The sequence below is a fragment of the Sebastes fasciatus genome, chromosome 10, assembly GCF_043250625.1.
Source record: "Sebastes fasciatus isolate fSebFas1 chromosome 10, fSebFas1.pri, whole genome shotgun sequence".
Classification (NCBI taxonomy): domain Eukaryota; kingdom Metazoa; phylum Chordata; class Actinopteri; order Perciformes; family Sebastidae; genus Sebastes; species Sebastes fasciatus.
This window is the reverse complement of record NC_133804.1, coordinates 20,792,676-20,817,667: the sequence shown is the minus strand read 5'-3', so window position 1 is coordinate 20,817,667 and position 24,992 is coordinate 20,792,676. Positions and strand designations below refer to the sequence as shown.

Here is a 24,992-nt window from a genome sequence, read left to right as displayed (position 1 = left end):
TGGCTTAGTTTTCAGGTCTTAAAAAATCAAACTAACATTGATCTAAAGTGTAGTATATACTATAAATGTCTGCAATGAGAAAAAATGTCGCATGGTGTCAGTGTAATGTAAAAAGTCAGCGTTAGACGAGCTTGTCGTCATTGCTGTTTGGTTCCACCTCCTGACAACATTCTCACTTCGATACTGGCAGGATCGTTTCTGGGCTTATTTTGTGTAAATGGTCGGTTTGCCCCAATTTCTGGATATGAAGTGAAGTCATATCTGCATAAAGGGAGGTGTTGGATTCCGTATTTACAACGAAGCTATTATCCTTGTGATGGATTGCTGATGTTTTCGGGTTTAACCATGGAACAAAGAAGATACGAGAGACGAAGGGCGAGAGGATGTTTGCTCGGCTGCGTGGTTGCTGTGCTTTTGTGGAGCGTGGCTTCGGCGCAAATAAGATATTCAATCTCCGAAGAAGTTAACGAAGGAACTGTGGTTGGAAATATAGCTAAAGATCTGGGATTAGATAAAAGCACACTGAAAGACAGGAAGTATCGGATTGTTTCTAGTAATGCGGATCCTCTTTTCCATGTAAATCAGAATGATGGTGTCCTGTATGTGAGCAGAAAGATTGACAGAGAAGAGGTGTGCGCGCAGAGCAGTACGTGTTTAATAAATCTGAAAACCGTGCTAGAAAACCCACTGGAGGTCCACTACGTAGGAGTGGAAGTTCTGGATATAAATGACCATTCTCCCACTTTTCCAGAGAAAGAAAAAACGCTCGATATTTCAGAGTCTGTGTTACCCGGAGCACGATTTCAACTAAAAGCCTCACGGGATCCAGACAGTGGTCATTTCTCCGTGCAGCAGTATAAACTCAGTCAAAATGATCATTTCCGTTTGGAAGTTAAAGATAAAGGAGAAGATGGTAAAATACCTATATTGGTTGTCCAAAAACCTTTAGACAGGGAAACTGCAGGAAGTCAGTTATTAGTGCTGACGGCACTGGATGGAGGGAAACCTCCAAAATCTGGCAACATGAATATCCTAGTAAATGTTTTAGATGTTAATGATAATGCACCTGTTTTCTCTAAAGATGTTTATTCGGTTACGCTGTCTGAAAATGCTCCAGTTGGCAAAACAGTCATACAAGTGAATGCAACAGATTCAGATGAAGGACCAAATGGAGAAGTAGTTTACTCATTTAGTAACAGTATGAATCAAAATATGTTGAATATGTTTGATATTAATCCATCAACAGGTGAGATTATTGTAAAAGGTTTAATAGACTATGAGGAGAAAGACAAATATGAAATTGAAATTCAAGCATCAGATAAAGGTCTGGCCCCTCTTACAACAGAGAAAAGTGTCATTATTAAGATAATAGACGTGAATGATAATGCACCTGAGATTGAAGTTACATCATTTTCAAGCTCCATCCCTGAAGATTCCAGACCTGGAACTACAGTTGCTCTTATCAGTGTAAATGATTTGGACTCTGGTCTCAATGGAAAAGTTATTTGCTCCATAGGTGAGGATGTTCCTTTTACATTATCACCGTCTTTACAAGACAAAATGTACTCATTAGTGACCAAATCACCTCTGAACAGAGAGAAACAGTCACATTATGACCTGACAATAACTGCAAAAGATGCTGGTCAACCTCCATTATCATCTGAGAAGACAATAAGCGTTGTGGTGTCAGATGTGAATGACAACAGTCCAGAGTTTTCACTGAGTCCATATACTTTCTATGTCACTGAAGCTAATGAGCCAGGAGCCTCTGTGTTTTCTGTTAAAGCTTTTGATCGTGATGAGAACGACAATGCGCTAATATCCTATCATATTCTCAGAGATGGAAGAGAAGATAACAAAGTGACTTCATTTCTCAACATAAACTCTGAAAAAGGAGATATTTTGGCTCTAAAAAGTTTTGACTTTGAAACTCTAAAAACATTCCAGTTCCAAGTTGTTGCCACAGATTCTGGAACTCCGTCACTAAGCAGCAACGTCACAGTGAACGTGTTCATTCTGGATCAGAACGACAACGCTCCAGTCATCCTGTATCCAGTCAGCTCTAACGGTTCTGCTGAAGGTGTGGAGGAGATTCCCCGCAATGTGAACGCAGGACACTTGGTGACTAAAGTCAGAGCCTATGACGCTGATATAGGATATAACGGCTGGTTACTGTTTTCACTGCAGGAAGTTACTGACCACAGTCTCTTTGGTTTGGACCGCTATACAGGACAGATCAGAACACTTCGCTCATTCACAGAGACAGACGAGGCTGAGCATAAACTGGTCATACTGGTCAAAGACAATGGGAACGTTTCACTCTCAGCAACAGCTACTGTGATTGTCAAAGTTGTGGAACCCAAGGAGGCTTTTGCTGCTTCTGATGTTAAAAGTGCAACTAAAGTTGACGAGGAGGACAATGTCACATTTTATCTGATCATAACCCTGGGATCAGTGTCTGTACTTTTTCTCATCAGTATCATCGTGCTGATTGCAATGCAGTGCTCTAAATCCACGGACTATACTTCTAAATATCTACAAGAGCCTAATTACGATGGAACACTGTGTCACAGCATCCAGTACAGATCTGGAGAGAAACGGTACATGTTAGTTGGACCCAGAATGAGTATAGGATCTACTATAGTCCCGGGCAGCCATGCCAACACACTAGTGCTCCCTGACAGGAGGTCTGCGACTGCAGAGGTAAGAAATGTTTTTGTGAAAACCCTGGCTTGTTTCTACTGGCAGTGTTATTCATGTGTCCGTTCATTAATCAGTTCAGCCTATCATCTACTACATTCGCAGCATCTTTACAGCTTGTTTGGTATATTTAAACAATCGTTTACTTTTGTTTTGTTTTTTTAATCATACAGATATTGAGCACTATATGTTTAGAAGACACCTATATGCTTTTTTTGTCAACATATGAAACAAACTTTCAGCAAACAATTTCAGAAAATTTTACGCCCAATGATTGTTTTTTCCAAATATGGTTAGAATGGATGTATCTGAGAAGCTCTTATTGTCCATGTTTTAAAACCTTTTCCTGGCCTATGTGGAAAGTCAACTTTAAGGGATTGTTAAGTTTTGGCAAATAACATAAATGCTTGGTTGAGGTTAGAAAAACATTGTGGTCATTGAATGGCACTGACTCTTGCAGTGAATATAAATCCATATTTCATATTAGTGGTATAGGAAGGACTGTTGTAGCAGACAGAGAGTTTTATGAAAACCGTGGCATGTTTGTTGATTATTTGATTTGTCTGTTTGCTTATGGCACACATACTGCACTATCATGGGGCTGTGTTATGGTTTTTGCAAAATATGGCGTGGAATCCGCTGGCTGTTCTTTGGTTTTATATTGCAGGTGTGAGCCTGCATTGGGCATTACATCACTCAATTCAAATTCAAGAATTTTGTCTCTACTTTGAAAAGCAATATCAGCATTCTTATTGCTCTTTTATACAGTTTTGACTTTGCAAACTGTTTCCTATTTTCCATTTCCTGCAGGCCATAATGTGATTATGCTTGTTGGTCTTTATGTTACAATGTTAAGTTATTTTTCAATGAATTGTTTCTTTTTTCATACTGCCTTTCTATTTTCATTTTTTTTTTTTTTGCTCTTGTTTTGTATAATTGCAGGATATTTCAAAATTGTAGATACTATAAATAGGTAGTTACAGTTATTGTTGCTTGTGCGATAGATGAGAAAAATCATGCCTCCAACAAAGGAGAGCTGGCTGATTGCAGATAGAGGGGCATGCTGCATCAGCAGAGTCACCAAATCCACACCAGCCATAGAAAACACATAATGTACAGTCTCTCATAGAAATAGATAAAACGTAACAGCTTCAAAAAAAAAAGGCTGGAGTTTACAATGAACTTGAAACAGAATTATAATACTTTAACCATATGTGGCTAGACTCAACTGCAGCCAGTGGTAATCGCTGTCCACAGCGATTACCACTGGAACAAATATTTCCAATATTTGTTCTTGAAATATATCAGACATTCAAACACAAAGAGTCATAATTTCTGTGGTTTATTTAATAAAACTTAATCATATGAAATACATAATATTAGCAAATGTTCTGCAGAATCCTCCAACCGTTTTGAAAGGCATTGTTTTCTAACTTTATTTGAAGGAAATTTTTAGTTTGCTTGTTTACTGTGAAGGAGTCCACCTTCTCACCTCTTTTCAGTGACTCGGCTACGTTTGGTCAGAGATTTGCGGTAACTTCAAAACAATTATGTAGTATTTATTTAATGTGCTACAAACCCTTCAACTTTTCTGCAATGAGACATCTGATCTCATGGTGGCAGTATAATGTAAAAAGTCAGAAGTAAACGAGATTGTCGTCATTGCATTTGGGTTCCACCTCTTGTCAACATTCACTCTTCGATATTAGCGCAGCCTTTTCTGTTCTCATTGTTGCGGAATATCCTGCCATTTCTGATTATGGAGGAAGAGAGTTAAGATTTTACATAAAGGAAAGTGCGGGATTCTTTTTTTATAACGCAGTTTTTGTTTTTGTGATGGATTACTGATGATTTCGGTTTTAACCATGGAACAAAGAAGATACCAGAGACGAAGGGCGAGAGGATGTTTGCTCGGCTGCGTGGTTGCTGTGCTTTTGTGGAGCGTGGTCTCAGCGCAATCAAGATATTCCATCTCTGAGGAAGTGAACGAAGGGACTGTGGTTGGAAATATAGCTAAAGATCTGGGATTAGATAAAAACACACTGAAGGAAAGGAAGTATCGGATTGTTTCTAGTAATGCGGATCCTCTTTTCCATGTAAATCAGAATGATGGTGTCCTGTATGTGAGCCGAAAGATTGACAGAGAAGAGGTGTGCGCGCAGAGCAGTGCGTGTTTAATAAATCTGAAAACCGTGCTAGAAAACCCACTGGAGGTCCACTACGTTGAAGTGGAAGTGTTGGATATAAATGACCATTCTCCCAGTTTCCCGGAGAAAGAAAAACGGTTGGATATTTCTGAGTCGGTGTTGCCCGGAGCACGATTTCAGCTAAAACCTTCACGGGATCCAGACAGTGGTCGTTTCTCCGTGCAGCAGTATAAACTCAGTCAAAACGATCACTTCCGTTTGGAAGTTAAAGATAAAGGAGAATATGGTAAAATACCAACATTGGTTGTTCAAAAATCTTTAGACAGAGAAATAGCAGGAGGCCACTCATTAGTACTGACTGCACTGGATGGAGGGAAACCTCCAAAATCTGGTACTATGAATATTCTAGTAAAGGTTTTAGATGTTAATGATAACGCGCCTGTTTTTTCTAAAGATGTTTATTCTGTTACACTCTCTGAAAATGCTCCAGTAGGTATAACAGTTATACAAGTGAATGCAACTGATTTAGATGAAGGACAAAACGGTGAAGTGGTTTACTCATTTAGCAACAGTATGAATCAAAACATATTAAACCTATTTGATATAAATGCATTAACAGGCGAGATAACTGTTAAAGGTTTAATAGACTATGAAGAGAAGGACAGATATGATATTGAAATTGAGGCATCAGATAAAGGTATTGTTCCTCTTACAACAGAAAAAAGCGTCATTATCAAGATAATAGACGTTAATGATAATGCACCTGAGATTGAAGTTACCTCATTTTCAAGCTCCATCCCTGAAGATTCCAGACCAGGAACTACAGTTGCTCTTATCAGTGTAAATGACTTGGACTCTGGTCTCAATGGAAAAGTTATTTGCTCCATAAGTGAGGATGCTCCTTTTGCTTTGTCACCGTCATTAAAAGACAAGATGTACACATTAGTGACCAAATCACCTCTGAACAGAGAGAAACAGTCACATTACGACCTGACAATAACTGCAAAAGACGCTGGACAGCCTTCATTGTCGTCTGAGAAGACAATAAGCGTTGTGGTGTCAGATGTGAATGACAACAGTCCAGAGTTTTCACTGAGTCCATATACTTTCTATGTCACTGAAGCTAATGAGCCTGGAGCTTCTGTGTTTTCTGTAAGAGCCTCTGATCGTGACGAGGGAGACAATGCACTTATTTCCTATCATATTCTCAGAGATGGAAGGGAAGATAATAAAGTTACTTCATTTCTCAACATAAACTCTGAAACTGGAGATATTTTGGCTCTAAAAAGTTTTGACTTTGAGACTCTGAAAACGTTCCAGTTCCAAGTTGTTGCCACAGATTCTGGAACTCCGTCACTAAGCAGCAACGTCACAGTGAACGTGTTCATTCTGGATCAGAACGACAACGCTCCAGTCATCCTGTATCCAGTCAGCTCTAACGGTTCTGCTGAAGGTGTGGAGGAGGTTCCCCGCAATGTGAACGCAGGACACTTGGTGACTAAAGTCAGAGCCTATGACGCTGATATAGGATATAACGGCTGGTTACTGTTTTCACTGCAGGAAGTTACTGACCACAGTCTCTTTGGTTTGGACCGCTATACAGGACAGATCAGAACACTTCGCTCATTCACAGAGACAGACGAGGCTGAGCATAAACTGGTCATACTGGTGAAGGACAATGGGAACGTTTCACTCTCAGCAACAGCTACTGTGATTGTCAAAGTTTTGGAGCCCAAAGAGGCTTTTGCTGCTTTTGATGTTAAAAGTGCGACTAAAGTTGACGAGGAGGACAATGTGACATTTTATCTGATCATAACCCTGGGATCAGTTTCTGTACTTTTTCTCATCAGTATCATTGTGCTGATTGCAATGCAGTGCTCTAAATCCACAGACTATACTTCTAAATATCTACCAGAGCCTAATTATGATGGGACACTGTGTCACAGCATCCAGTACAGATCTGGAGACAAACGGTACATGTTAGTTGGACCCAGAATGAGTATAGGATCTACTATAGTCCCAGGCAGCCATGCCAACACACTAGTGCTCCCTGACAGGAGGTCTGCGACTGCAGAGGTAAGAATTTTTTTTGTGAAAACCCTGGCTTGTTTCTACTGGCAGTGTTATTCATGTGTCCATTCATTAATCAGTCCAGCCTATCATCTATTACATTTACAGCATCTTTACTGATTTTTTGGCATATTTAAACAAGCATTTACTGTTGTTTTGTTCTATTGACCACTATATGTTTAGAGGACACCTACAAGCTTGTTTTTGTCCACATATGAAACAAACTTTCAGCAAACAATATCAGAACATTTTAGGCCTAATGATTGTTTTTTCCAAATATGGTTAGAATGGATGTATCGGAGAAGCTCTTATTGTCCATGTTTTAAAACCTTTTCCTCGCCTATGTTAAGTTTTGGCAAATAATATAAATGCTTGGTTGAGGTTAGGAAAACATTGTGGTCATTGAATGGCACTGACTCTTGCAGTGAATATAAATCCATATTTCAAATTAGTGGCATAGGAAGGACTGTTGTAGCAGATGGAGAGCTTTATGAAAACTGTGTTTTGTTTGTTGATTAATTGATATGTCTGTTTGCTTATGGCACACATACTGCACTGTCATGGGGCTGTGTTATGGTTTTTGCAAAATATGGCGTGGAATTCGCTGGCTGTTCTTTGGTTTTATATTGCAGGTGTGAGCCTGCATTGGGCATTATATCAGTCAATTCAAATTCAGGAATGCTGTCTCTACTATGAAAAGCAATATCAGCATTATTATTGCTCTTTTATACAGTTTTGACTTTGCAAACTGTTTGCTATTTTCCACTTCTTGCAGGCCATAATGTGAGTAATGCTTGTTGGTCTTTATGTTACAATGTTAAGTTATTTTTCAATGAATTGACATTTTTTTAATACTGCCTTTCTATTTTCATTTATTTTTTTCTCTTTTTTTGTACAAATGCATGATATTTCAAAATTGTGGATACTATAAATAGGTAGTTACAGTTATTGTTGCTTGTGCGATTAGATGAGAAAAATCATGCATCCAACAAAGGAGAGCTGGCTGATTGCAGATAGAGGGGCATGCTGCATCAGCAGTGTCACTAAACCCACACTAGCCATAGGAAACAGATAATGTACAGTCTCTGGTAAAACATAGCTGCATGAAAAAATCAAAATATGCTGGAATTTACAATTAACTTGAGACACAATTATAATACTTTCACCATATGTGGCCAGAGACAACTGCAGTCAGTGGTAGTCGCTGTCCATGGTGCTGAAAGTGTTTTGCTCTCAATTTCCAATATTTGTTCTTGAAATATATCAGACATTCAAACACGAAATGACATAATCTCTGTGGTTTAATTAATACAACTTAATCATATGAAACACATAATAATAACAAATGTTCTGCACAATCCTCAAACCGTTTTGAAAGGCATTGTTTTCTAACAGTTAAGGAGTCCACCTCCTCACCTCTTTTCAGTGACTCGGCTTCGTTTGGTCAGAGATTTGCGGTAACTTCAAAACAATGATGTACTATTTATCTAATGTGCTACAAACCCTTCGACTTTTCTGTAGTGAGATGTCTGATCTCATGGTGGCAGTATAATGTAAAAAGTCAGCAGTAAACGAGATTGTCGTCATTGCATTTGGGTTCCAGCTCTTGACAACATTCTCTCTTCGATATTAGCGCAGCCTATTCTGTTCTCATTGTTGCCGAATATCCTGCCGTTTCTGACTATGGAGGAAGAGAATTCAGATTTTACATAAAGGAAAGTGCGGGATTCTTTTTTATAACGGAGTTTTTGTTCTTGTGATGGATTACTGATGTTTTCGGGTTTAACCATGGAACAAAGAAGATACCAGAGACGAAGGGCGAGAGGATGTTTGGTCGGCTGCGTGGTTGCTGTGCTTTTGTGGAGCGTGGCTTCGGCTCAATCAAGATATTCCATCTCTGAGGAAGTGAACGAAGGAACTGTGGTTGGAAATATAGCAAAAGATCTGGGATTAGATAAAAACACACTGAAGGAAAGGAAGTATCGGATTGTTTCTAGTAATGCGGATCCTCTTTTCCATGTAAATCAGAATGATGGTGTCCTGTATGTGAGCCGAAAGATTGACAGAGAAGAGGTTTGCGCGCAGAGCAGTACGTGTTTAATAAATCTGAAAACCGTGCTAGAAAACCCGCTGGAGGTCCATTACGTTGACGTGGAAGTGCTGGATATAAATGACCATTCTCCCAGTTTCCCAGAGAAAGAAAAGCGGTTGGAAATTTCTGAGTCGGTGTTGCCCGGAGCACGATTTCAGCTAAAACCTTCACGAGATCGAGACAGTGGTCATTTTTCCGTGCAGCAATACAAACTCAGTCAAAACGATCACTTCCGTTTGGAAGTTAAAGATAAAGGAGAAGATGGTAAAATACCAACATTGGTTGTTCAAAAATCTTTAGACAGAGAAACAGCAGGAGGCCACTCATTAGTATTGACCGCACTGGATGGAGGTAAACCTCCAAAATCTGGTACTATGAATATTCTAGTAAAGGTTTTAGATGTTAATGATAACGCGCCTGTTTTTTCTAAAGATGTTTATTCTGTTACACTCTCTGAAAATGCTCCAGTAGGTATAACAGTTATACAAGTGAATGCAACTGATTTAGATGATGGTCCGAACGGAGAAGTGGTTTACTCATTTAGCAACAGTATGAATCAAAACATATTAAACCTATTTGATATAAATGCATTAACAGGCGAGATAACTGTTAAAGGTTTAATAGACTATGAGGAGAAGGACAAATATGAGATTGAAATTGAAGCATCAGATAAGGGTCTCGCTCCACTAACTACAGAAAAAAGCGTCATTATCAAGATAATAGACGTGAATGATAATGCACCTGAGATTGAAGTTACCTCATTTTCAAGCTCCATCCCTGAAGATTCCAGACCTGGAACTACAGTTGCTCTTATCAGTGTAAATGACTTGGACTCTGGTCTCAATGGAAAAGTTATTTGCTCCATAAGTGAGGATGCTCCTTTCGCTTTATCACCATCATTAAAAGACAAAATGTACTCATTAGTGACAAAATCTCCTCTGGACAGAGAGAAAGAGTCACAATATGAACTGACAATAACTGCAAAAGACGCTGGACAGCCTTCATTGTCGTCTGAGAAGACAATAAGTGTTGTGGTGTCAGATGTGAATGACAACAGTCCAGAGTTTTCACTGAGTCCATATACTTTCTATGTCACTGAAGCTAATGAGCCAGGAGCTTCTGTGTTTTCTGTAAGAGCCTCTGATCGTGACGAGGGAGAGAATGCACTTATTTCCTATCATATTCTCAGAGATGGAAGGGAAGATAATAAAGTTACTTCATTTCTCAACATAAACTCTGAAACTGGAGATATTTTGGCTCTAAAAAGTTTTGACTTTGAAATTCTGAAAATGTTCCAGTTCCAAGTTGTTGCCACAGATTCTGGAACTCCGTCACTAAGCAGCAACGTCACAGTGAACGTGTTCATTCTGGATCAGAACGACAACGCTCCAGTCATCCTGTATCCAGTCAGCTCTAACGGTTCTGCTGAAGGTGTGGAGGAGATTCCCCGCAATGTGAACGCAGGACACTTGGTGACTAAAGTCAGAGCCTATGACGCTGATATAGGATATAACGGCTGGTTACTGTTTTCACTGCAGGAAGTTACTGACCACAGTCTCTTTGGTTTGGACCGCTATACAGGACAGATCAGAACACTTCGCACATTCACAGAGACGGACGAGGCTGCGCATAAACTGGTCATACTGGTAAAAGACAATGGGAACGTTTCACTTTCAGCAACAGTTACTGTGATTGTCAAAGTCGTGGAGCCCAAAGAAGCTTTTGCTGCTTCTGATGTTAAAAGTGCAACTAAAGTTGACGAGGAGGACAATGTGACATTTTACCTGATCATAACCCTGGGATCAGTTTCAGTACTTTTTCTCATCAGTATCATCGTGCTGATTGCAATGCAGTGCTCTAAATCCACAGACTATACTTCTAAATATCTACCAGAGCCTAATTATGATGGGACACTGTGCCACAGCATCCAGTACAGATCTGGAGACAAACGGTACATGTTAGTTGGACCCAGAATGAGTATAGGATCTACTATAGTCCCGGGCAGCCATGCCAACACACTAGTGCTCCCTGACAGGAGGTCTGCGACTGCAGAGGTAAGATATTTTTAAATACGATTTTTTTTCCAAAGAATGACATTCACATTGAAGCATATATGTTTTGTGGAGACCTACCTGCTTAGTGTCCAGAAAGTAAAGCATTAAGGCATGGTTAAGTTGTTGATGCAAATCAATCAGTTAAGAGAGGAAACATATTGATCATGATTAAACCGAGGGGAAGCTTGTGATGACTTAACAATAGATGTAAATTCATATTTAAGATTAGTTGCTTTTCATCAGAATTTGTAGCTGACTATTACTTATTAAAGCTGTGGCATGTTATATGACTATTTTATTTGTCTTACTGCACATATTACATGCTGTCTTGGGGCCTTGGTATGCATTGGATCTGTTGGCTACTCTTTTGTTTTCCTGGAAAAGTCCCTGAATAAGCCAGTGTCCGCGGTACATTATTTACAGTATTGAAATGGAAAACTATCACCAAATGTAGCTGGACATAAGTAAATTTTGTCGTAATCGCTGTCCATGGTACTAAGCATGTGTTCTCTGATTTCCCAGTATGTGTCCATAAGTTATATCAAACCACAGTGACTTCATGTCAGTGTTTTAATTCATATAACTTTATCAAATGAAGTAACCATATTCCCACGTGTTACCTACAATATTGTCAACATTTTGAATAGTTTTGTTTTTTATTCATTAGAAGGAGGGTTCGTGTTTAGAGAGAGCAGCCTCGTCATCACTACACTAGTTTTGGGTAACTTTTCGAGATAAATAAATAGTCATTAAACATGCACACATAATCGATAATTCAGCTAAAGTGCTACTGGCTTTTGATTTTCTGTAGTAAGGATTTAGATCGCATGGTGTCAGTGTAATAGAAAAAGTCAGCATTAAATGTGCGTGTCGTCAGCGCATTTTGGTTCCTCCTCCGTCCGATATTAACACGGTCGGTTCTGAGCTCACTGCTGCCTTTGGAAATACTCTATTTATCGCCATGTCTGTCACTGTAAGAAGAGGATGAATATTTCCACACTTGGAAGAGTTGGATTTGGTCATTATAACGCAGTCGTTGTTTTTGTGAGGAATTACTGATGTTTTCGGGTTTAACCATGGAACAAAGAAGCTACGAGAGACGAAGGGAGAGAGGATGTTTGCTCGGCTGCGTGATTGCTGTGCTTTTGTGGAGCGTGGCTTCGGCTCAATCAAGATATTCCATCTCTGAGGAAGTGAACGAAGGAACTGTGGTTGGAAATATAGCTAAAGATCTGGGATTCGATAAAAGCACACTGAAAGAAAGGAAGTACCGGATTGTTTCTAGTAATGCGGATCCTCTTTTCCATGTAAATCAGAACGATGGTGTCCTGTATGTGAGCCGAAAGATTGACAGAGAAGAGGTGTGCGCGCAGAGCAGTACGTGTTTAATAAATCTGAAAACCGTGCTAGAAAACCCGCTGGAGGTCCATTATGTCGAAGTGGAAGTGCTGGATATAAATGACCATTCTCCCAGTTTCCCAGAGAAAGAGGCGGCGTTGGATATTTCAGAGTCGGTGTTGCCCGGAGCACGATTTAAACTAAAATCTTCACGGGATCCAGACAGTGGTCATTTCACCGTGCAGCAGTATAAACTCAGTCAAAACGATCACTTCCGTTTGGAAGTTAAAGATAAAGGAGAAGATGGTAAAATACCTATATTGGTTGTCCAAAAATCTTTAGACAGAGAAGCAGCAGGAAGTCACTCATTAGTGCTGACTGCACTGGATGGAGGGAAACCTCCAAAATCTGGTTCTATGAATATTTTAATAAAAGTTTTAGATGTAAATGATAACGTACCTGTTTTCTCTAAAGATGTTTCTTCTGTTACACTCTCTGAAAATTCTCCAGTAGGCACAACAGTCATACAAGTGAATGCAACTGATTTAGATGAAGGACCAAATGGAGAAGTAGTTTACTCATTCAGCAAGAGTATGAATCAAAATATGTTAAATCTTTTTGATATCAATCTATCAACAGGGGAGATAATTGTTAAAAGTTTAATAGATTATGAGGAGAAGGACAAATATGAAATTGAAATTGAGGCATCAGATAAAGGTCTGGCTCCTCTTACAACAGAAAAAAGCGTCATTATTAAGATAATAGACGTTAATGATAATGCACCTGAGATTGAAGTTACATCATTTTCAAGCTCAATCCCTGAAGATTCCAGACCTGGAACTACAGTTGCTCTTATCAGCGTAAATGACTTGGACTCTGGTCTCAATGGAAAAGTTATTTGCTCCATAAATGAGGATGTTCCTTTCACTTTATCACCATCATTAAAAGACAAAATGTATTCATTAGTGACCAAATCTCCCCTAGACAGAGAGAAACAATCCCAATATGAGCTGACAATAACTGCAAAAGATGCTGGTCAACCTCCATTATCATCTGAAAAGACAATAAGCGTTGTGGTGTCAGACGTGAATGATAACAGTCCAGAGTTTTCACTGAGTCCATATACTTTCTATGTCACTGAAGCTAATGAGCCAGGAGCCTCTGTGTTTTCTGTAAGAGCCTCTGATCGTGACGAGGGAGACAATGCACTTATTTCCTATCATATCCTCAGAGATGGAAGGGAAGATAACAAAGTGACTTCATTTCTCAACATAAACTCTGAAAAAGGAGATATTTTGGCTCTAAAAAGTTTTGACTTTGAAACTCTGAAAATGTTCCAGTTCCAAGTTGTTGCCACAGATTCTGGAACTCCGTCACTAAGCAGCAACGTCACAGTGAACGTGTTCATTCTGGATCAGAACGACAACGCTCCAGCCATCCTGTATCCAGTCAGCTCTAACGGTTCTGCTGAAGGTGTGGAGGAGATTCCCCGCAATGTGAACGCAGGACACTTGGTGACTAAAGTCAGAGCCTATGACGCTGATATAGGATATAACGGCTGGTTACTGTTTTCACTGCAGGAAGTTACTGACCACAGTCTCTTTGGTTTGGACCGCTATACAGGACAGATCAGAACACTTCGCTCATTCACAGAGACAGACGAGGCTGAGCATAAACTGCTCATACTGGTGAAAGACAATGGGAACGTTTCACTCTCAGCAACAGCTACTGTGATTGTCAAAGTTGTGGAGCCCAAAGAGGCTTTTGCTGCTTCTGATGTGAAAAGTGCAACTAAAGTTGACGAGGAGGACAATGTCACATTTTATCTGATCATAACCCTGGGATCAGTTTCTGTTCTTTTTCTCATCAGTATCATCGTGCTGATTGCAATGCAGTGCTCTAAATCCACAGACTATACATCTAAATATCTACAAGAGCCTAATTATGATGGAACACTGTGTCACAGCATCCAGTACAGATCTGGAGACAAACGGTACATGTTAGTTGGACCCAGAATGAGTATAGGATCTACTATAGTCCCGGGCAGCCATGCCAACACACTAGTGCTCCCTGACAGGAGGTCTGCAACTGCAGAGGTAAGATATGTTTAAATAAGATTTTTTTCCAAAGAATGACATTCACATTGAAGCATATATGTTTTGGGGAGACCTACATGCTTAGTGTCCAGAAAGTAAAGCATTTAGGCATGGTTAAGTTGTTGAGGCAAATAAATCAGTTAAGAGAGGAAACATATTGATCACGATGAAACCGAGAGGAAGCTTGTGATGACTTAACTGTAGATGTAAATTCATATTAAAGATTAATTGCTTTAGATCAGAATTTGTAGCTGACTATTATTTATTAAAGTTGTGGCATGTCTGATGACTATTTTATTTGTTTTTTACCTCATATATGTATTACATGCTGTCTTGGGGCCTTGGTATGCATTGGATCTGTTGGCTACTCTTTAGTTTTCCTAGACAAATCCTTGAATAAGCCAGTGTCCGTGGTACATTACTTACAGTCTGGAAATGGAATACTATCACCAACTGTAGCTGGACAGAAGTGAAGTTCGTCGTAATCGCTGTCCATGGTGCTAAGCATGATTGCTCTCACTTCCCAGTATGAGTCCATACGTTATATGAAACCACAGTGACTTCATGTCAGTGTTTTAATTCATATGACTTTAGCAAATTAATTAACCATGTTCCCATGTGTTAGGTAGAATATTGTCAACATTTTGAATAGTTTTGTTTTTTATTCATCAGAAGGAGGCTTCATGTTTAGAGAGAGCAGCCTCCGCGTCTACTGTATTTCCATTCACCACACTAGTTTGGAGTTATTTTTTAGACATAAATAAATAATAATTGAACATACAGACATATTCGATCATTCAGTTAAAGTGCTACTGGCTTTTGATTTTCTGTAGTGAGGATTTAGATCGCATGGTGTCAGTGTAATAGAAAAAGTCAGCATTAAATGTGTGTGTCGTCAGCGCATTTTGGTTCCTCCTCCTGATAGCTTCCTCAGTCCGATATTAACACGGTCGTTTCTGAGCTCACTGCTGCCTTTGGAAATACTCCATTTATCGTCATGTCTGTCGTTATAAGAGGAGGATGAATATTTTCACACTTGGAAGAGTTGGATTTGGTCATTATAACGCAGTTGTTGTTTTTGTGAGGAATTACTGATGTTTTCGGGTTTAACCATGGAACAAAGAAGATACGAGAGACGAAGGGAGAGAGGATGTTTGGTCGGCTGCGTGGTTGCTGTGCTTTTGTGGAGCGTGGCTTCGGCGCAAATACGATATTCCATCTCTGAGGAAGTGAACGAAGGAACTGTGGTTGGAAATATAGCTAAAGATCTGGGATTCGATAAAAGCACACTGAAAGAAAGGAAGTATCGGATTGTTTCTAGTAATGCGGATCCTCTTTTCCATGTAAATCAGAACGATGGTGTCCTGCATGTGAGCCGAAAGATTGACAGAGAAGAGGTGTGCGCGCAGAGCAGTACGTGTTTAATAAATCTGAAAACCGTGCTAGAAAACCCACTGGAGGTCCACTACGTAGGAGTAGAAGTGTTGGATATAAATGACCATTCTCCCAGTTTCCCAGAGGAAGAGAGACGGTTGGAAATTTTTGAGTCTGTGTTACCTGGAGCACGATTTCAGCTGAAACCTTCACGGGATTCAGACAGTGGTCAATTCTCTGTGCAACAATATAAACTCAGTCACAACGACCACTTCCGTTTGGAAGTTAAAGATAAAGGAGAAGATGGTAAAATACCAATATTGGTTTTGCAAAAAGCTTTGGATAGGGAAGCAGCAGGAATTAAGTCATTAGTTCTGACTGCACTGGATGGAGGGAAACCTCCGAAATCTGGTACTATGACTATTGTAGTAAACGTTTTAGATGTTAATGATAACACACCTAATTTTTCTCAAGATGTTTACTCTGTTACGCTCTCTGAAAATGCTCCAGTGGGCACAACAGTCATACAAGTGAATGCAACTGATTTAGATGAAGGTCAGAATGGAGAGGTGTATTACTCATTCGGTAGCAGTGTGAGTAATAAGTTATTTACGATTTTTGATATCAATCCATCAACAGGCGACATAACTGTCAAAGGTTTAATAGACTATGAGCAAAAGGACAAGTACGAAATTGAAATTGAAGCATCAGATAAAGGTCTTGTTCCGCTAACTACAGAGAAAAGCGTCATTATTAAGATAATAGACGTGAATGATAATGCACCTGAGATTGAAGTTACTTCCTTTTCAAGCTCCATCCCTGAAGATTCCAGACCTGGAACTACAGTTGCTCTTATCAGTGTAAATGACTTGGACTCTGGTCTCAATGGAAAAGTTATTTGCTCCATAAGTGAGGATGCTCCTTTTGCTTTATCACCATCATTACAAGACAAAATGTATTCATTAGTAACGAAATCTCATCTAGACAGGGAGAAAAAGTCACAATATGATCTGACAATAACTGCAAAAGACGCTGGACAGCCTTCGTTGTCGTCTGAGAAGACAATACGCGTTGTGGTGTCAGATGTGAATGACAACAGTCCAGAGTTTTCACTGAGTCCATATACTTTCTATGTCACTGAAGCTAATGAGCCAGGAGCCTCTGTGTTTTCTGTAAGAGCCTCTGATCGTGACGAGGGAGACAATGCACTTATTTCCTATCATATTCTCAGAGATGGAAGGGAAGATAATAAAGTTACTTCTTTTCTCAACATAAACTCTGAAAAAGGAGATATTTTGGCTCTAAAAAGTTTTGACTTTGAAACTCTGAAAACGTTCCAGTTCCAAGTTGTTGCCACAGATTCTGGAACTCCGTCACTAAGCAGCAACGTCACAGTGAACGTGTTCATTCTGGATCAGAACGACAACGCTCCAGTCATCCTGTATCCAGTCAGCTCTAACGGTTCTGCTGAAGGTGTGGAGGAGATTCCCCGCAATGTGAACGCAGGACACTTGGTGACTAAAGTCAGAGCCTATGACGCTGATATAGGATATAACGGCTGGTTACTGTTTTCACTGCAGGAAGTTACTGACCACAGTCTCTTTGCTTTGGACCGCTATACAGGACAGATCAGAACACTTCGCTCATTCACAGAGACAGACGAGGCTGAGCATAAACTGGTCATACTGGTGAAAGACAATGGGAACGTCTCACTCTCAGCAACAGCTACTGTGATTGTCAAAGTTGTGGAGCCCAAAGAAGCTTTTGCTGCTTCTGATGTGAAAAGTGCAACTAAAGTTGACGAGGAGGACAATGTGACATTTTATCTGATCATAACCCTGGGATCAGTTTCAGTACTTTTTCTCATCAGTATCATCGTGCTGATTGCAATGCAGTGCTCTAAATCCACAGACTATACTTCTAAATATCTACCAGAGCCTAATTATGATGGAACACTGTGTCACAGCATCCAGTACAGATCTGGAGACAAACGGTACATGTTAGTTGGACCCAGAATGAGTATAGGATCTACTATAGTCCCGGGCAGCCATGCCAACACACTGGTGCTCCCTGACAGGAGGTCTGCGACTGCAGAGGTAAGACATATTTAAATACGATTTTTTTTTCTCCAAAGAATGACATTCATATTTAAGCATATATGTTTTGTGGAGACCTACCTGCTTAGTGTCCAGAAAGTAAAGCATTAGGTTGTTGACGCAAATAAATCAGTTAAGAGAGGAAACATATTGATCATAATTAAACCGAGAGGAAGCTTGTGATGACTTAACAGTGGATGGAAATTCATATTCAAGATTAGTTGCTTTTCATCAGAATTTGTAGCTGACTATTACTTATTAAAGCTGTGGCATGTCTGATGACCATTTTATTTGACTTATACTGCACATATTACATGCTGTCTTGGGGCCTTGGTATGCATTGGATCTGTTGGCTACTCTTTTGTTTTCCTAGACAAATCCTTGAATAAGCCAGTGTCCATGGTACATTATTTACAGTCTCGAAATGGAAAACTATCACCAAATGTAGATGGACAGCAGTAAAGTTAGACGTTATCGCTGTCCATGGTGCTAAGCATGATTGCTCTCACTTCCCAGGATGTGTCCATAAGTTATATCAAACAACAGTGACTTCATGTCAGTGTTTTAATTCATATAACTTTATCAAATGAAGTAAACATATTCCCACGTGTTAGCTAGAATATTGTCAACATTTTGAATAGTTTGGTTTTTTATTTATCAGAAGGAGACTCCGTGTTTAGAGAGAGCAGCCTCCTCATCATCACACTAGTTTGGAGTAATTTTTCGACATACATAAATTAAAATTAAACATACAGACATAATCGATAATTCAGTTAAAGTGCTACTGGCTTTTGACTTTCTGTAGTGAGGATTTAGATCACATGGTGTCAGTGTAATAGAACAAGTTAGCATGAAAAGTGCGTGTCGTCAGCGCATTTTGGTTCCTCCTCCTGATAGCTTCCTCAGTCCGATATTAACACGGTCGCTTCTGAGCTCACTGCTGCCTTTGGAAATACTCCATTTATCGTCATGTCTGTCGTTGTAAGAGGAGGATGAATATTTTCATACACGGAAGAGTTGGATTGGATCATTATAACGCAGTCGTTTTCGTGAGGAATAACTGATGTTTTTGGGTTTAACCATGGAACAAAGAAGATACGAGAGACGAAGGGCGAGAGGATGTTTGGTCTGCTGCGTGGTTGCTGTGCTTTTGTGGAGCGTGGCTTCGGCGCAAATAAGATATTCCATCTCTGAGGAAGTGAACGAAGGAACTGTGGTTGGAAATATAGCTAAAGATCTGGGATTAGATAAAAGCACACTGAAAGAAAGGAAGTACCGGATTGTTTCTAGTAATGCGGATCCTCTTTTCCATGTAAATCCGAACGAGGGTGTCCTGTATGTGAGCCGAAAGATTGACAGAGAAGAGGTGTGCGCGCAGAGCAGTACGTGTTTAATAAATCTGAAAACCGTGCTAGAAAACCCACTGGAGGTCCACTACGTAGGAGTGGAAGTGCTGGATATAAATGACCATTCTCCCAGTTTCCCGGAGAAAGAGACAACGTTGGAAATTTCAGAATCCGTGTTGGCCGGAGCACGATTTAAACTAAAACCTTCACGAGATTCAGACAGTGGTCATTTCTCCGTGCAACAATATAAACTCAGTCACAACGATCACTTTCGTTTGGAAGTTAAAGATAAAGGCGAAGATGGTAAAATACCTATATTGGTTGTCCAGAAATCTTTAGACAGAGAAACTGCAAGAAGTCTCTCATTAATTCTGACTGCCCTGGATGGAGGTAAACCTCCGAAATCTGGTAATATGAATATTCTAATAAAAGTTTTAGATATTAATGATAACGCGCCTGTTTTCGCTAAAGATGTTTCTTCTGTTACGCTCTCTGAAAATGCTCCAGTAGGCACAACAGTCACACAAGTGAATGCAACTGATTTAGATGAAGGACCAAACGGAGACGTAGCTTACTCATTCAGCAAGAGTATGAATCAAAATATGTTAAATCTTTTTGATATCAACTTATCAACAGGTGAAATAATTGTTAAAGGTTTAATAGATTATGAAGAGAAAGACAGATATGAAATTGAAATTGAAGCATCAGATAAAGGTCTGGCTCCTCTTACAACAGAAAAAAGCGTCATTATCAAGATAATAGACGTGAATGATAATGCACCTGAGATTGAAGTTACCTCATTTTCAAGCTCCATCCCTGAAGATTCCAGACCAGGAACTACAGTTGCTCTTATCAGTGTAAATGACTTGGACTCTGGTCTCAATGGAAAAGTTATTTGCTCCATAGGAGTGGATGCCCCTTTTGCTTTATCACCATCTTTACAGGACAAAATGTATTCATTAGTGACAAAATCGCCTCTAGATAGAGAGAAACAGTCCCAATATGAGCTGACAATAACTGCAAAAGACGCTGGTCAACCTCCTTTATCATCTGAGAAGACAATAAGCGTTGTGGTGTCAGATGTGAATGACAACAGTCCAGAGTTTTCACTGAGTCCATATACTTTCTATGTCACTGAAGCTAATGAGCCAGGAGCCTCTGTGTTTTCTGTAAGAGCCTCTGATCGTGACGAGGGAGACAATGCACTTATTTCCTATCATATTCTAAGAGATGGAAGGGAAGATAATAAAGTGACTTCATTTCTCAACATAAACTCTGAAAATGGAGATATTTTGGCTCTAAAAGGTTTTGACTTTGAAACTCTGAAAACATTCCAGTTCCAAGTTGTTGCCACAGATTCTGGAACTCCGTCACTAAGCAGCAACGTCACAGTGAACGTGTTCATTCTGGATCAGAACGACAACGCTCCAGTCATCCTGTATCCAGTCAGCTCTAACGGTTCTGCTGAAGGTGTGGAGGAGGTTCCCCGCAATGTGAACGCAGGACACTTGGTGACTAAAGTCAGAGCCTATGACGCTGATATAGGATATAACGGCTGGTTACTGTTTTCACTGCAGGAAGTTACTGACCACAGTCTCTTTGGTTTGGACCGCTATACAGGACAGATCAGAACACTTCGCTCATTCACAGAGACAGACGAGGCTGAGCATAAACTGGTCATACTGGTGAAAGACAATGGGAACGTTTCACTCTCAGCAACAGCTACTGTGATTGTCAAAGTTGTGGAGCCCAAAGAGGCTTTTGCTGCTTCTGATGTGAAAAGTGCAACTAAAGTTGACGAGGAGGACAATGTGACATTTTATCTGATCATAACCCTGGGATCAGTTTCTGTACTTTTTCTCATCAGCATCATCGTGCTGATCGCAATGCAGTGCTCTAAATCCACAGACTATACTTCTAAATATCTACAAGAGCCTAATTATGATGGGACACTGTGTCACAGCATCCAGTACAGATCTGGAGACAAACGGTACATGTTAGTTGGACCCAGAATGAGTATAGGATCTACTATAGTCCCGGGCAGCCATGCCAACACACTAGTGCTCCCTGACAGGAGGTCTGCGACTGCAGAGGTAAGACATTTTTTTGTGAAAATCCTGGCTTGTTTCTACTGGCAGTGTTATTCATGTGTCAGTTCATTAATCAGTTCAGCCTATCACCTACTAAATATACAGCATCTTTACTGCTTGTTTGGCATTATTAGTTTTGAGAAGTAGGACACTTGTGTGAAACCCTTCGGTTTTCAGCTGCAATTTTGATCATACTATGTCATTTTAAGGATAGTCGATATTGGTTGACGTATATGCTTATTCAGAAATGTATTATTTTGTGGTCTCCTTCTTTTTCACTATATTATAAAAAACAAATACTAATATTACAAAATACTTTGATTTATTAAATAACAGTTTGCATAATATTGAACATTCTGCACTTTAACTTAGACAATAATGTTATTAGAGCTTTCTGGGCTTCTGTAATATAAAGTCACACATGTGCCTGGACCTAATTATAACTGGCTTCATTCGCTGTCCATGGTGCTGATGGGTTTTGCTATAATGTCCAGATACTTGTTGATACACTAAGAAATTTAAAATCACTAATATATTAAATGCAATTACCTCACACTTGAAATTGAAGTTATAGAAGCATCAAACATTTTGGGAGGATTTGATGTCTACATTTTCATTCAGAAGAATTTAAGTTTTGCTTGTGAAATCCTCCTAAGAAGGCATCACCCCAGCTGATGTACTGATACCAAACAAACTTCACTCACAGGGGCAACGTAAATAAATCTAAAACGTTGTCATTCTTCTATAAAAATAACTGTATACACTTTAATTTCCTTGTAGTGAGCAATGAGATCGCATGGTGTCAGTGTGTTAGGACAATAACGGCTTTAACTTGTCGTCACTGTATTTTGGTCCCACCTCTTTATAGCGCTTTCAGTTCGATACTGGCAGAATCACTTGGCGGCTCGCTGCTGCTGGAGGCTACATATTGTCCCGTGTTTTCAACCTTTTTTTTTAAACAGAGTGGACATTTGCATACTCGGATGTGTTGGATACATTTCTTACAACACGGTTATTAATCCCGTGAGGAATCGATTGCAGTTTTGTTTATAACCATGGAACAAAGAGGATGCGAGGCACGAAGGGCGAGAGGATGTTTGGTCGGCTGCGTGGTTGCTCTGCTTTTGTGGAGCGTGGCTTCGGCGCAAATAAGATATTCCATCTCTGAGGAAGTGAACGAAGGAACTGTGGTTGGAAATATAGCAAAGGATCTGGGATTAGATAAAAGCACACTGAAAGACAGGAAGTATCGGATTGTGTCTGGTACAGCGGATCCTCTTTTCCATGTAAATCAGAATGACGGTGTCCTGTACGTCAGCCGGAAGATTGACAGAGAAGAGGTTTGCGAGCAGAGCAGTACGTGTATAATAAATCTGAAAACCGTACTAGAAAACCCACTGGAGGTTCACTATGTTGTAGTGGAAGTGCTGGATATAAATGACCATTTTCCAAGTTTCTCAGAGAAAGAGAAAACGCTGGAGATTTCAGAGTCTGTGTTACCAGGAGTACGTATCCCACTACAAGCCGCACGAGATCCAGACGGCGGTCCATTCTCTGTTCAGCAGTATAAACTCAGTCACAATGACCACTTCCGTTTGGAAGTTAAAGATAAAGGAGAAGATGGTAAAATACCTATATTAATTGTGCAGAAATCTTTGGATAGAGAGGCAGCGGGAAGCCATTCATTAGTGCTGACTGCACTGGATGGAGGCAAACCTCCGAAATCTGGCGAAATAAATATTCTAGTGAATGTTTTAGATGTTAATGATAACGCGCCTTTTTTCTCTAAGGATGCTTATTCTGTTATGCTTAATGAAAATGCTCCAGTAGGCACAACAGTCATACAAGTGAATGCCACTGATTTAGATGAAGGACCAAATGGAGAAGTAGCTTACTCATTCAGCAACAGTGTGAGTCATAGATTATTAAAACTTTTTGAGATCAATCCATCAACAGGGGAGATAATTGTTAAAGGTTTAATAAACTACGAGGGGAAGGACAGATATGAAATTGAAATTCAGGCATCAGATAAAGGTCTGGCTCCTCTTACAACAGAGAAAAGCATCATTATTAAGATAGTTGACCTGAATGATAATGCACCTGAGATTGAAGTTACATCATTTTCAAGCTCCATCCCTGAAGATTCCAGACCTGGAACTACAGTTGCTCTTATCAGTGTAAATGACTTGGACTCTGGTCTCAATGGAAAAGTTATTTGCTCCATAAGTGAGGATGTTCCTTTTACATTAACACCATCTTTACAAGACAAAATGTATTCATTAGTGACCAAATCCCCTCTGGACAGAGAGAAACAGTCACACTATATTATAACAGCAGTTGCAAAGGACGCTGGACAGCCTTCGTTGTTGTCTGAGAAGACAATAAGCGTTGTGGTGTCAGATGTGAATGATAACAGACCGCAGTTTTCACTGAGTCCATATACATTCTATGTCACTGAAGCTAATGAGCCAGGAGCCTCTGTGTTTTCAGTTGAAGCTTTTGATCGTGATGAGAGTGACAATGCTCTAATATCCTATCATATTCTCAGAGATGGAAGCGAAGGAAATAAATTGGCTTCATTTCTCAACATAAACTCTGAAAAAGGAGATATTTTGGCTCTAAAAAGTTTTGACTTTGAGACTCTGAAAACGTTCCAGTTCCAAGTTGTTGCCACAGATTCTGGAACTCCGTCACTAAGCAGCAACGTCACAGTGAACGTGTTCATTCTGGATCAGAACGACAACGCTCCAGTCATCCTGTATCCAGTCAGCTCTAACGGTTCTGCTGAAGGTGTGGAGGAGATTCCCCGCAATGTGAACGCAGGACACTTGGTGACTAAAGTCAGAGCCTATGACGCTGATATAGGATATAACGGCTGGTTACTGTTTTCACTGCAGGAAGTTACTGACCACAGTCTCTTTGGTTTGGACCGCTATACAGGACAGATCAGAACACTTCGCTCATTCACAGAGACAGACGAGGCTGAGCATAAACTGGTCATACTGGTCAAAGACAATGGGAACGTCTCACTCTCAGCAACAGCTACTGTGATTGTCAAAGTTGTGGAGCCCAAAGAGGCTTTTGCTGCTTCTGATGTTAAAAGTACAACTAAAGTTGACGAGGAGGACAATGTGACATTTTATCTGATCATAACCCTGGGATCAGTTTCTGTACTTTTTCTCATCAGCATCATCGTGCTGATCGCAATGCAGTGCTCTAAATCCACAGACTATACTTCTAAATATCTACAAGAGCCTAATTATGATGGGACACTGTGTCACAGCATCCAGTACAGATCTGGAGACAAACGGTACATGTTAGTTGGACCCAGAATGAGTATAGGATCTACTATAGTCCCGGGCAGCCATGCCAACACACTAGTGCTCCCCGACAGGAGGTCTGCGACTGCAGAGGTAAGACATTTTTTTGTGAAAACCCTGGCTTGTTTCTACTGGCAGTGTTATTCATGTGTCCATTCATTAATCAGTTCAGCCTATCATCAACTAAATATACAGCATCTTTACTGCTTGTTTGGCATTATTAGTTTTGAGAAGTAGGACACTTGTGTGATACCCTTCGGTTTTCAGCT

The 24,992-nt window shown here is 40.0% G+C and overlaps 6 protein-coding genes across 10 annotated transcripts in view; 5 read left to right on the top strand and 1 right to left on the bottom strand.

Moving 5' to 3' along the window:
* Nucleotides 1–24,992, top strand: part of LOC141775507 (protocadherin alpha-C2-like) — a 213,456-nt gene that overhangs the window by 43,565 nt on the left and 144,899 nt on the right. Inside the window, exon 1 of one of the 4 annotated variants that reach the window (XM_074648949.1) lies at nucleotides 4,411–6,923. The exons of 1 other annotated variant lie outside the window; for it this stretch is intronic. In XM_074648949.1, coding sequence (XP_074505050.1) covers nucleotides 4,548–6,923 — 2,376 coding nt within the window. In that variant the 5' untranslated portion in view covers nucleotides 4,411–4,547. Of the gene's footprint in view, nucleotides 1–4,410; nucleotides 6,924–19,039; nucleotides 21,407–22,286; nucleotides 24,817–24,992 lie in introns of those variants that run through there. 2 more of the 4 variants (XM_074648955.1, XM_074648953.1) reach the window with 2 other exon arrangements.
* LOC141775515 (fibroblast growth factor 18-like) overlaps nucleotides 1–24,992 on the bottom strand; it is a 305,178-nt gene that overhangs the window by 170,048 nt on the left and 110,138 nt on the right. The gene's annotated exons all lie outside the window — the stretch shown is intronic.
* LOC141774841 (protocadherin alpha-3-like) lies at nucleotides 266–3,613 on the top strand. The gene has a single exon (XM_074647655.1). The coding sequence runs from the start codon at nucleotides 328–330 to the stop codon at nucleotides 2,863–2,865; it is 2,538 nt and encodes an 845-aa protein (XP_074503756.1). The 5' UTR covers nucleotides 266–327; the 3' UTR covers nucleotides 2,866–3,613.
* LOC141775499 (protocadherin alpha-8-like) lies at nucleotides 8,386–11,081 on the top strand. The gene has a single exon (XM_074648928.1). The coding sequence runs from the start codon at nucleotides 8,688–8,690 to the stop codon at nucleotides 11,076–11,078; it is 2,391 nt and encodes a 796-aa protein (XP_074505029.1). The 5' UTR covers nucleotides 8,386–8,687; the 3' UTR covers nucleotides 11,079–11,081.
* On the top strand, nucleotides 11,969–14,993 carry LOC141775497 (protocadherin alpha-8-like). The gene has a single exon (XM_074648925.1). The coding sequence runs from the start codon at nucleotides 12,122–12,124 to the stop codon at nucleotides 14,510–14,512; it is 2,391 nt and encodes a 796-aa protein (XP_074505026.1). The 5' UTR covers nucleotides 11,969–12,121; the 3' UTR covers nucleotides 14,513–14,993.
* LOC141775498 (protocadherin alpha-8-like) lies at nucleotides 15,248–17,985 on the top strand. Its single transcript, XM_074648926.1, has one exon. The coding sequence runs from the start codon at nucleotides 15,592–15,594 to the stop codon at nucleotides 17,980–17,982; it is 2,391 nt and encodes a 796-aa protein (XP_074505027.1). The 5' UTR covers nucleotides 15,248–15,591; the 3' UTR covers nucleotides 17,983–17,985.

Coding starts and splice junctions, on each gene's coding strand:
- LOC141774841 (XM_074647655.1), top strand. CDS start 328: ATGTTTTCGGGTTTAACCATGGAACAAAGAAGATACGAGAGACGAAGG.
- LOC141775499 (XM_074648928.1), top strand. CDS start 8,688: ATGTTTTCGGGTTTAACCATGGAACAAAGAAGATACCAGAGACGAAGG.
- LOC141775497 (XM_074648925.1), top strand. CDS start 12,122: ATGTTTTCGGGTTTAACCATGGAACAAAGAAGCTACGAGAGACGAAGG.
- LOC141775498 (XM_074648926.1), top strand. CDS start 15,592: ATGTTTTCGGGTTTAACCATGGAACAAAGAAGATACGAGAGACGAAGG.